Raw genomic sequence first — 12,515 nt, forward strand, 5'->3', positions numbered from 1 at the left:
TATGTTAATTAATTGAATTTAAATTTTTAAAAAATGAGAAAAAAAATAGAGCCAAAAAAAACCCCACCTCTAATTAATTTGAAGCTCCCCAGGTGATTCTACCATGCAGCGAGGTTAAACACCCTCATTTGCAGAGGCACAAACGAGACCCAGTGAGTCTGTACAATTCTCCTGAGATTACACAGCTAGTGTCAGAGTCAGGACTTTAAACCCACACATCCTGGCGGCGCCTGGGTGTCTCAGTCAGTTAAGCCTCTGACTCTTGATTTCGGCTCAGGTCACGATCTCAGAGTTGTGGGATTGAGCCTGTGTCAGGCTCCGAGCTCAGCTCAGAGTCTGCTTGAGATTCTCTCTCTTCCTTTCCCTCTGCTCCTCCCCCTGCTCTCTCTCTCAAATAAATAAAATCTTTTAAAAATATATTTAAAAAAATAATAAACCCACACATTCTGATTCCAGTTGTGGGTCTCCACGTCTTTGTGTGTGAATCAAAAGATGATTATGTAGGAGAGTGTCCTTATTCTAAAGAATTACATTTAAGCGTAAAAGGTCATGGTGCCTGCAATGCATTTTTAAATGGTTCAACTGCACGGACAAAAAGACATTTATATGGAGAAAGAGCTCATACAAAAATGGCAAAACGTTAACAATGTTGGGTGTAGGCGTAGAATCTATGGATGCACATTATTCTATTTTTCAACTGTTTCTGCAAGTATGAAAATGTTTATAAGAAATTGTAAGTTGGAAGGAAGGAAATGGTTTCACTTCGCCCTACAGTTTGAGTCAGCAAAGAGTGGGCTTCCCGCTGGCACCAGTTAACAATTCATGGGCCCATACTTGTCAGGTGAAGGCTTGCTATTTTTCCAACAGCTCTATGCAGGAAAGTTCATGGGTTATAAATCAAAAGTGTTTAAATATAATCAAAAGCACTTGACAATAACCAATATGCAGATTCTTGAAAATTTGAATGAATACTTAAATGCTAAAGTAAAAAAGGGTTGAATAGAATTTTAAAAATAAATTATTCAACAATCTAGTCTGTTTGGAGACAGTGTAGATATACTTGGAATATATGTAGAATATTTAGAATATATTTAGAAATATACACACACACATATATACATATATATATTTAACATAATATATTTAGGCATAATGTGGGCATTGAAAGACTGTTTTTGAAAAGGCAACACATCCTCTTTTCCTAAAATGTAAAGCTCCCTTATGTTAAGGAGCAACCAGTTGCCTAGAAGTGCATAAATGTGGGATTTTCATATCCCCTGATCTTTATACATTCTAGGTGAACACCCATTTTGATTAGTGCAATGGTGACCGATGATTTGGTAACAAGTTGGCATTTTCTTACTGTGATTAGTAAGAGTCTGAATATGAATGGAATGGACTTTCCCTCCCTGTGTCAAAGGCCCAGGCACATCGCCTGAATTCCCCATTTGTATTCTATCTCATAACCAACGCAGCTTAGTGTAGGATAGTGCAGGGCAGTGTGGATAGCCGAGTATTTCCAATGAGTCTAAAGGCTAAAGTTGTATGTGGCTGAATTTTCACTGGGTCAGAGCACAGATAAGTACGGGAGTTTTTAATTCTAGGACTCTACCCTTGTCTGGTCATAGGACCTGGAGGCCCCCTCCCTAAACATGTCCAGTTTTAACGGTGATACTTTATGTCTGCCCAGAACCCCACAGTTTCAAAACAACTTTGCACGCATTACGTCACGTGACCCTTACAACTGAAGCCCTGGGGGAAGGCGAGGTGAGGGCTCCGCTCTACCCTCGTTACAGATGAGGACACAGAGGCCCAGCTCAAATGGCAGAGTTGGACCCAAGACCCCAAGTCTTCCTGTTCCTAGTCGCGGTCCAAAGGCTTTCCGCTTCCTGGGATCCTTGGTGGTAGAAGCTAGCACCTGGGCTAAAACCGACCCTCCTCCATTTTGCGCAAACACCGCCCTTCTCGTCCTGCCCCCTCGGCCCCGCCCCCTCGGCCCCGCCCCCTCGGCCCTGCACGGTGGTCAGGTAGTTGACGGCGGCGTACTCCAGCACCGACAGGAACACGAACACGAAGCTGACCCAGAGGTAGATGTCCACCGCCTTGATGTAGGAGACGCGGGGCATGGAGGCGTTCACGCCCGTGATGATGGTGGACATGGTCAGCACGGTGGTGATACCTGCAAGGTGCAGCGTCAGGTCAGCCGCTGACGAGGGCTCAGAACTGCCCCCCACAGGTCGCGGAGGCACCCTTTTACATTCTCCCTGCAGGAAACCCAGCGAGAACCCCCCGGGGCATGGAAGCGTCCCCGCGGCGGATCTGCTCCTCAAAGCAGCAGGCGGCGCCCCTCCTGGCCCGCTCGCTGCTGCTGGTCCCCTTTGCCCGGAAGACCCCCGGGGGCCTGGGTGTGGGCGGTGCGGCTGACCGCATCAGCAGTGCCTCGCAAAGGACCCGGTGGGACGTGGAATTCGAAACAGGGACTGAAGGACACCTCTGAAGGAGACTCCCCACACCGCAAGGAATGGCCTCATTCCCTCTCGGCTGAGCCACGCTTATTACGTCTCTGAAGACTGTGGAAATTCCTGGAAGCCTGTCATGCCAGCTTCTTCATCGTGCCTTGCTGGTTAAACCCTCACATTTCTTGGAGCCCAAGCTGATTTCCTCCAAATAGACAATGATGAGCTGTAAACGTTCCCTCTGGAATTTCAGGTCTGCCAGAACGAAAACCACAACTCCAGGGAGTACAGCCCTCTCCTTCCTCCAAATCTCCTATTCCCGCCCTGCCTTCAAACTCTCTGTCCAAACAAGGCCAACAAACACAATTTTTGTATTTACAGAATAAGGTTTTGGCATTTGCAGAATTGTCTTAGTTATCAAAGTACTGAGCTCTAAGACTGCTGGTGGGGAAGTCGATCCCCCAGACAGGCTTTATTCTTCTGAAATGATTGCAGCAAAGTTGACATAGTTTTAGCTCCCTGTGGTTTTCATGAAGTAGTCTAGGAAACTGAGAGCAGTGTGTGAATGGTGAAGGCAACAAGCGGGAGGAAAGTTAGCTCCTTTTGACTCTGACACCCATCAGTTAAGAACTCTGAGTGATGATTTTACTTTTCTCTTTATAGTGACCAGCTGAAAAAAGTAGCCACCCTACCACACCTCATCACATGCTTTTACCCAGTGAAACTCTGGCAGGCACGGCTCTGCGGTCGATCCAGAAGGACACCCAGGACAACATGACCATCAGGGTGGCAGGAAAATAGGTTTGGAGCAAGAAGAAGAAGATATGGCGTCGCAACGTGAAGTTAATGTACAGACGGTTATACCAGCCTGGGGGACACAGGAAGAAGCCAGTGAGGTTCCGTTTGAGAGGCAAAAACAAATTCTTTCCCTGGGAGCCCTTTCCCTTCCCCCCACATTGCTCTCATCTTCGGGAGAAAGTTAATGATCAATTGACTTACTATAATACATCTCCTTTCTAATGCCTAAGCCCTCTCTCCCATCAAGAAGTATCTTGCCAGTATCTAATACATGTACTGTTTTATTCAATATTACCTAACTGCTCTTTTCTTCCCCTAACATTTCAGGGAAAGGTAGAAAGAGAGAGTTTAGTTGCTTGTTTGGTATTTGTTATTTGAGACCCACAACCGTATTTCCTGAGGACTCACTGCTTGGGAGGCTAAGAAGTGGAACTGGTTCTATTTTGTTGAAACCAATACCACTGAGGCAGGAGCCAGCAGAGTTGGGCTCTTGCCACTGTCCCCTTTGTTGTAGATTGGTCAGCTCAGCCTGTCTCCACATATGTCACGAGATGGATGGTTGTAAACAAGGGCTAAAATGGTAAGGTGTCAAATGATCCACAAGATCGATACCCAATCACTGGGACCAAAGATGGTGTCAAGGACAGTATAAATGTCAAAATTAGACTGCAGCTGTGTGCACACAGCCACCCCACTCCCATCTCAGCCCAGCCTCGAATACTGACTCAGTAGCTTGCAGTGGGGCTCAGAAATCCACTTGTCAGACATACTCTCCTGCTGGTTTGGATGCAGGAGGACCACAGGCTGCCACCAGAAAAACGCTGCTGAGGGACCAAAGGCTACCTGGCTGGTGTGGAAAGTTACTACTGAGTCGGGTAAGGGGAGGGTGGATCAATAGGGAAAGGCTGGAACAATAGAATGGGTCCAGGCAAGCTGGACACATGGTTACTCCGTAGGTTCCTCGGTTGTTGGAATGAGCTAAGTGCTTTTAGTGGAGAGGGTAGATAGAAAGTGATCTTCAGATATGACAGAAACTCCTAATCATTTATTCATCCCACAACCTTTGCCCCTTCGTGTCAGCTTTATTTTCCCTACTTCAGTTGGCACCCATGAAGCAAATTGTATTGTTCCTTAGGTTTGTACAGGGTCTTTCTGGAAGGGCTGAGTGTTGCCTTCATTCTGTTAAGGACTATTCCACTGTCCTTTCCTTCTAAGAAAACCAGGGAGAGTTGCCTTGGAAACAGTAGGAAGGAACAAAGAGCTTTAAAAATGTACACTCTGTGTTCCAAACAGAGCACTCTGTGGTGAGATCGCAGCCCCTATGTGTGTGTGTGTGTGTGTGTGTGTGTGCGTGCGTGCGCGCGCGGGGGGATGATAAACCTGCTTGTTGGCACATAGTAAATATTGGGAGAGGAAGATGCATTTTAATCTGGACTCCAGAAAGGAGTGGGGACAAGACAAACAAACAAACAAGCTTCTATTTCAATACGGAAAACATCTAAGAGGAGTACACATATGACCAAGGCAGATTGGCACTTACTAGCCGTGCAACTTCAGTAAGCAATTTAATCCTTCTGAGTCTCAGTTTTCTCATCTGTAAATCGGGGATAATAATATCTACACCATAGGTTTGTTGGGTGGAAATTAGTTAATTCATATAAAGCACCCAAAACAGTGCCACATAGTAAAAAGTTATATAAGACACTCTTAACAATGGTTTTAGAAAGAGAGCGGGTTTGAACTTGCCAAGAAGAGATGACGAAAAAAAATCGTGTGGCGATACATAGCAGCGGAGAAGGGAAGGGAGGGATGAGGACAAGCCCTGTGGGCACAAAGTGAAGCTGGCTTGGGCTGTCCAGGAGTTAATACCCCCTGGACTGAGGCTTGGTCTTTTTCAGAGGATGTTCGATGTGGACAGAAGGCTGTGCGTGGTGGCAGGGGAATAGGGAGATAGACAGTGGCCATGCAAGGGACAGACAGTGGCACAAAACCTCGGCACAGAAGGGCCTGGGCTTCTCAGCATACGGACAAGGGCTAATGAAGTGAGAAGCCCTTAGGGTCCTGTGGCTACTGCAGGACTGTCATGGACTGAACTGTGTCCCTCAGAAAGATATGTTGAAGTCTTAACTCCCAGTTTCCGTGAATGTGACCTTATTTAGAAATAGGGTCTTTGGACATGGAATCAAGATGAGAGGAGGTCTTATTGGGTTGGGGTGGGCCGGTAGCCTTACGGAGGAGGGAAATGCTGTGGACACAGATACACAGAAACAGCAGCTTGGGAAGACACAGAGTGGGACACGTGATGACAGAGGCGGGCATTAGAGAAATGCACAGCCACCAGAAACTAGTAAGAGACAAGGAAGGATTCCTCCCTACAGCTGAGGCGGGCAGCATGGCCCGCAGACTTCTGGCCTCCAGGACTGTGGGCAATTATAGTCCTGTTGTTTGGGGCCCCCAGTTTGTGTTTATTATGACGGCCCTTGGAAATGACGGCAAGAGCTAACGGTGAGATTAGAGGACTGACAAGTGCATCCTCTCAAAACCTCAAACACGGCCCAGGGTCCAGGATGAGCTACACTAAACATTAAAAATAAATCTATAGGGGCACCTGGGTGGCTCAGTCGGTGAAGTGTCTGACTCTTGTTTCGGCTCAGGTCATGATCTCAGTGTCCTGAGATGGAGCTCCACGTCAGGCTCTGTGCTCAGCAGGAAGTCTGCTTGGGATTCTCCCTCTCCCTCTGCCCCTCCCCCCACTAAAGTAAGTAAATAAATAAATAAATCTATAGATCTAAATATAAGTAATAGATACATTTCCTCAGAAAGCTGTTGTGCATGTCATTAAGCCAAACAAATCAGACTACAGAACAGCATATAAAACAGGACCCCACTTCTGTAAATTACATCACTAAAGCGAGATGTTCGCACGGTGTGTGCTGAATTGTTAGGAGTGGCTGCCTCGGGCATCGGATTCCAGAGGACAGCAACTTTTTAAATTTCCGCTTCTAAGAGCGGCTTATGTTTTGCAGAACTATGCATTACTGAGGAATACAAATTCATTTTCACGGGCAGGGGAAAAGTTCAAGGCTGCAGGATTCTAACGTATTTTCTTCCACATTGAAATGAGCCCGTGGCAGACGTCAGCTACCAGTACTGCTGTAGAAGGCCAGTCTGGAAGCGGTGTGGACTTTCTGAATCAGAAACTGGGACAGGGAGATCTTCTCGTCGGCGTTCAGGGATTCATCCCCATTCTTCCAGTACAGCATCAGATCTTCATCTGTATACGCATCTTTGGGGAGAGGAAAACAAGTTAATTCGACTCCTTTGCTTCTGAGGTGGCTGAAGCCACAGGGAAATCCTACACCAGCATCAGAGGAAACAGGCCTTAACAGTGGCAGGCAGCACGCAGTCGCACGGTCACTAAAACGGCACAAAGATTGGAGCGGGCGCAAGGCGGAGATTCGTCATGAGGAACGCTGATACTTACAGCTTTCCAGCTCCAAAGAGCAGGTCTGGGAGTCCAGGGGAAAGTGGCTGAAGTCCATGTTGCACATGGCGGTGACCGTAATCCTAGGCAACCCAAACAAGCATGTTGGCTCGTGCCGTGAGTTCTCGGCCCCTATGCCTCCCAGAGTAAGAACACCGACACGACCAAGAGCAGCGGCCTTCTCACACCTACTTCAGAAGGCCTCAGGACCCTGACTCCTCGAGTCCCGTCTTCTGCAGGACGCGTTATCGGTGCTCTGCGGGGCCCCAGCCGCTGAGGGTGTTGGCTGTCAGGGGTGCACACCTGCACCCTTCTCTGCGCGTGGCCCTCAGCCAGTGGGCCGTCTCCCCAGAGCTGTCTGGGAGGTTATGGCCACCCCCACCCCGCACCCCCACCCCAAGGCTATTAGCGTCGAGTTCTGGCAAACCGTACAAGCAGGCCCAGAAGCTGTGGGATAAGCTTGCGCAGTCACTCGTTTGCCCAGAAGCCAGTCTGCAATAGCGGTCAATAAACAGTAGCTCTTGTTGCCTTTTTAAATCTTTATTACCAATAAACTAGAATCATAGGCTCTCCGCAGTGAAAGGTGCATAGAAGGTCATTGACTCCCTCAACTCCCTCAGGCCTAACTAGTCTCCTAACCCGAGCTTAAGCTGCCCGGTGACTGGGAAGTCACTGGCTACTAGGGTGACCATTTCTTCTTCAGGGATTTCGAGCAGACATCCGAAGGCTCGTGCCATTCGTACGGCTCACGGGCCCAACCACGGAGACAAACGCTTCAGGGCAAAGAGCCTGACCATACATACGAGAGTGGCGCTGGACCAAGAAGCAGCGAGCCCGTGCACGGTTACCTCATGCTGTATAGCACGTGCCCGTCCGGGTACACCCTCAGCATGATGTTGTCCGTGGTGGTGTCGTGCGTGAACGACCTTTTGGAGTGAACAAAGAATATGTCGGGGACCCAGATCTTCTTTACCAGCCGGCCGTCGAAGGTCATGCTCTTGTTGCTGGTGCTGGGAAAGGCCAGCCTCTCATCCTTCCAGTAATGCCGCAGGTACAGGGTCATGGTGAAGTCCTGTGGGAGCCCGGGGTGACGCCAGGCAGAAGTGCTTAGAAAGCTTCCTTTCTTACCGTCCACCTGTCATCAGCCAAAGCGGCAGACGCCTGAGGCTCGGCCTCCAAGGTCGGAGGCAACAGTGTGCAGCCCCCCAGGACGGGGGCTGCCCCCCTCCGTGGTGCCGCTACAGTAGGAAAGAGAGTGGCTCGCTGTCGTGCAGCCTGAGGGGGGCCCAGGACAGTGAGCAGCCCTCCAATGAGACCCGCGGCTGTGAGGCGGACAGCCGGGCACGGGGGCCAGCGGGGCGGCATCCTGCATCCCTGGCGTCCGGCTCTCTCTCACCCAGACCTGTGCACACGGCGTTCCTTGCCTGCGGGCTAAGCACTCAGTTCCCGGTGAGTGGACACTGGGAGACACCTGCACTGCCACGTGTCCCACTTAAGAGAGTTTCTATCATGGGTCTTGCAGAATCTTTGAAGGCAGAATGGTGTCCAGTGTGCCATTGAATCCCCAGGCCCTAACTCAGTACCTGGCAAGGCACACAGTAGGTGCTCAATAAATATTTGCAGGATGGAAAACGGGGGAGTGGGGACGTGAATGAAAGGAGGCATGGGCAGCTGCGTCTCTGCTACAGTTCCAGCCTGAAAGCTCCTTCTGGTAGACGGTGTCTCCTCGCCTGCATCATCGATGCCTTACACCGAGAGGCTGGCACTTCCGCCGCAGCCCGAAGACGCGAGCGCTAAGTTACACGTGTGGATAAGTAAACGAGTGCCCCAGACATCCTCTCCTGGGAGCGGGGGTGAAGGAGGCCTGGCGGTGGTGTGGTCTCAGAGCGTAAGGCCCGCTTCTGCTTTACCAGCCCACCTCTACCGCTCCTGGCTGTCCTGCAGTGTCGCCCGTGGAGGCGAGCACCCCCACCCATCCAACCCTCCACCCCCACCCCTTCCTCACTTTGTGCTCCACTGTTTTAGTTTGTGTTTATAAACCTCCTCTTTCTTCTGCCTCCAGGGCCCTTTCCCTGCTCTTGCCCTGGCCCTCCCCACACTGTCTCCTTCTTATCTATCCTTCAGGTCTCAGCTGAAACAAGGCTTCTTCAAAAGCCTTCCCGTACCCCCTGATCTTGGTGCGCACTGCCAAGGAAGGCGTAGGGGAGCCATGCTCAAAGCGGGTGCTGGAGAGCAGAGAACGGCAGAATTTCCATCTGAAAATGCCTACCTCCCGTGATCCTCTAAGTGGGGTTCATCTGACCAGTCCTGTCACGTGAGGGGTGTGTCCAGAATGTAAGGGGCTGGGCCTCACTCCCAGAGACTGATTCAGGAGGTATCTGCTGGGGCCCAGGAATCTGCATTTAACCAACTCCCTGAGTTACTTTTACCCATCAGGTTGAGAAACCCTGCTGTAGATTTCACTGCATCTGAGCCACCTTACAGGTCACAGTTTCATCCCCTGCAGCCCTGGCTCTGCCCACTGAGGCACAGCCTGCACCCATGCCACCGAGCAGCCACAGGCGCTCACAGGCCCTTAACCTCAGAGCCCCACACCCCAGGCTGCCCCGCCGAGGGCACTGCGTACCATGTCCACCTCCGAGATGCTGTCCAGGCTCTCCACCTGCACGTCCACGCCCACCGGGATAGCAGGGCCTGCAGAAGGGCAAAGGCAGCTGGTGAAGGCACATTTCTCTCTACCACTGGGTCAGCAGCCCCAGCCCCTGTCCTGGGGACAGCCTGACTGCGGCACGGCGAAGCAGTAATTCAAATTCTATGAGGGTTTTCTTGCCACTTCCTGACATGATGGGTCCCGAGCTTTGTTCCTGAGGGCGGGGACTGTGTCTGCCTATGTGTCTTTCCTGGGCCAACATGAATGTTTAGTCCATGTTTGTTGGATGGATACACGAGCTGGATTACTACTTTCTATGTCCCAGGGCTGTCTCTGTAGGGTGGAGGGCATAACGCTCTAGTGTTTGATGAGGGACCCTGGTCCATTGTCCTCCTGTGACATCTGTACAGGACAGATGAGGCCGAAGAACCTCAGACCCGGGCCTGGGACCCCTGCATGCCCAGGGCTGGATTCATTCAGTCACTCAGACTACACTTCCTGAGTACCTAACAGCTAACTGGGACCCTTCCTGCTGGAAGCCTTCAGTCGGGTGTGAGAGAAGATCTCTGCGCGGTTACATCACAGCCAAAGACAATCCGGGACAAGATGTTTAAAGCCTGTCAGGACGTGTCAGAAGGAGAGTCGAAGAGTGCACAGCACGGAAGCTTCGTACTCAATTCCATCTGGCCCGTGGCAAGATTTCCAAAACTATGTTTAGCTGCGGATTTAGCTGTGGCTTCCCGTTCTGTTTCTTGGGCTGGATGATGGTTGCGTTCACTTTGTGATAACTTAACGGGCTGTCCGCTTACAATACTTTCTGTGTGTGTGTACTTCCATAAAATGATTTCAGATTTTAATATATTTTTTAGACCTAGAATGGAGAAAAGCAACAACCTGTGTTTGTCAAGCCTACTAAAAAATGCTATTATAGATAAAAAATGTCTCTGAGAGAGGTGGCAGCGGGTCTGGGCTTCCTGGGGAGAGGGCATTGTCTAGAGGCCAGCTCTGCTGCACCTTGAACCTCTGAACCCCAGCCAGGGAGTGCAGGACCAGGCCATGCTGACCCACTGTGGTCTGAGCAGGGAGAACCTTGGGGTGGCCGAGGGAGTCTGGGTCTTAGGAATGAGAAGGTCTGGAAGGCACCGAGATTTTGGTGCTGGACGGGGAAGGAGGGTCAGAGACCCTGATATGGCGTAGGAAGCAAAAGTTTCAATCCTCCGTTCCAGCCGAAACTGGGGGGCTAGGGGTCCTCACGGAGGCGGCCCAGGACATTGGATGGGCTCACAGACTCCCCACAAAACTCCCCTGTATACTTGCTAATACTTAAAATCTCACCATTAAAGATTCATTTTTTGACTGAGCCCAATAGAATGGAAGCATTTTATTGACTACTAGAGGGATTTAATGGATATTTTCCGTGTTCTTAAACATGTGAGCAAATGAGTACAATGCTTTATTTTCTATTTTTACTTTTTCCCTCTCGTTATCAGGGTGTAAGCTGATCTTTTTATTTTCCTATCTTTTTCAACTGATGGCTTAGGTCAGGGCCTCTGAGAAGCCCTGCTCTAACAGCGGTGTTCTCTTCTCATTCCAGGCTCCAGGGCTGCTTTGCAGGTGCCAGAAGCGGAATGTTCAGTGTGGGGAGGAGGGCCCCTCCTTAGGGCTGACTAATCTGCCTTTCTCCCCCAGTGGGGCTTGCCACATGAAGGGAGGTCTGCAGGCAGCCTGACCAGGGTTCTCTCCTAGAACCCTGCTCCCCTGCCGGGGCTGCGTGCTCCCAGCATAGCCATCGGGGAAATGGGGCTGATTAATTTCCTCATCCTCTGAACGCTTTGTTAGCCAGAGATGCTAAAATGGCCCAGAGTCTGAGCTATTGACTCTGGCAGCCCTGCCCCTCACGGAGTGTGCTGTACGTGACCCGCTCTCCTTTCCCCTCCCTTCCTTTCTCTGAAGTGCCACGTGCTCTGCCACAGCCAGTTGTTCCAAGAGCCAAAGGGAAAAAATAATATAGCCACCACCTTCTTTGGACCTACCTCCCAGCGGCCTGGCTTTCAGATAATGGGCACAGTGTTTGAATAGGAGCTGGTTTTGGCAAAGGACATGTTCAAGATAAAATATATCAGCTTGCTTTGAGTCTGAAACTGTGTCTCTCTGTTCTCAGGGCCTGCCCCGCTCTCCACAGCTCCGGCTGCCCTTCTAAGAGAAATTTGATAACGCGTGTGAGGGTGGCGTCAGCGCTTTAGAGGTCGTGCCCACGTGGGAGTGCGGGTCAAGTTCTCAGGAGACCTGGGTTGTTGGAGGTAAATAATCTGTGTGTTCAGAAGGCTCTGAAGCTGCATTCTGGGGACTCACACCTCAAGTTTGAACAGAACCAGTGCCCCGTCCTCCTTGGTCTGAGCGCAATGGAGTTGACCTTTGTCCTTGACCTGCCCCACTGCCCAAGGCCAATGCTTCCAGGCTCCCCTGAACTCTCTATTTTGTAGGCCTTCCTAACATGATTTTGGGAGAAATTCTTCCAAACTGCTAGTCTTGTTCCTCCTTCCTTGAACGATTTTCTGTTTTGAGTAGGCCTGGATCCCACAGGGTGTTAGAAAGAAAACAGTCTAGTTAAACTAAGTAAGCATTCATGCCTTGGCCTCTTCACACCGCTGTGGGTTTTTCTGCTTTGAGAGATCTGGTAGAACAAATAGAAGTCACTGGTGGGACTTCCGGCAGTGTAACCAATGAGGTGACAAATTCAAGGTGGCATAAGGAGAATACAAGTGTAACCAAGGAGTTCCTTGGTTCCTCGTCTTCCTACCGTTATTTCTCATCACATGGTCCTAAAGAGCACACGTTAGGAATTCACCCATTTTGTAAATTAAGATATATGTCATTTCTTCCCCACTGACTCCAAGAATGAATGTGAGACAGAATTTTCAGTTAAACTAAAACAGAGAATAGGCCAACATGTGTCCTGCCCTAAATGAAGATGTTTTTCAAGCTGAAGGAAGGTGAGGTGATCCCAGAGGGAAAGCTAGAGATGCAAGACTGAATAAAGAAAAACAAAAATGGCAAACATATGCATAATTCTAAGTAAACATTGGCTATATGAAACAGTGTTAATAATGTATTGTGGAGATGAAAA

General features: G+C 49.8%; 1 protein-coding gene and 1 long non-coding RNA gene across 2 annotated transcripts in view; one reads left to right on the top strand and one right to left on the bottom strand.

Moving 5' to 3' along the window:
- GABRR2 (gamma-aminobutyric acid type A receptor subunit rho2) overlaps nt 1-12,515 on the bottom strand; it is a 39,684-nt gene that overhangs the window by 833 nt on the left and 26,336 nt on the right. Inside the window, exons 3-9 of the mRNA XM_008687544.2 lie at nt 9,365-9,432; nt 7,587-7,810; nt 6,739-6,821; nt 6,400-6,540; nt 3,172-3,324; nt 2,019-2,179; nt 348-378 (exon numbers count right to left, since the gene is read on the bottom strand). Of these exons, the coding sequence (XP_008685766.1) occupies nt 348-378; nt 2,019-2,179; nt 3,172-3,324; nt 6,400-6,540; nt 6,739-6,821; nt 7,587-7,810; nt 9,365-9,432 (861 nt within the window). The remainder of the gene's footprint in view (nt 1-347; nt 379-2,018; nt 2,180-3,171; nt 3,325-6,399; nt 6,541-6,738; nt 6,822-7,586; nt 7,811-9,364; nt 9,433-12,515) is intronic.
- Nucleotides 2,171-3,543, top strand: LOC121102247. Its single transcript, XR_005834290.1, has 2 exons — nt 2,171-2,709; nt 3,120-3,543. It is a non-coding gene; the product is annotated as an uncharacterized LOC121102247 (long non-coding RNA).

Source organism: Ursus maritimus, unplaced genomic scaffold (assembly GCF_017311325.1).
Source record: "Ursus maritimus isolate PB19 unplaced genomic scaffold, ASM1731132v1 scaffold_13, whole genome shotgun sequence".
Lineage (NCBI taxonomy): Eukaryota > Metazoa > Chordata > Mammalia > Carnivora > Ursidae > Ursus > Ursus maritimus.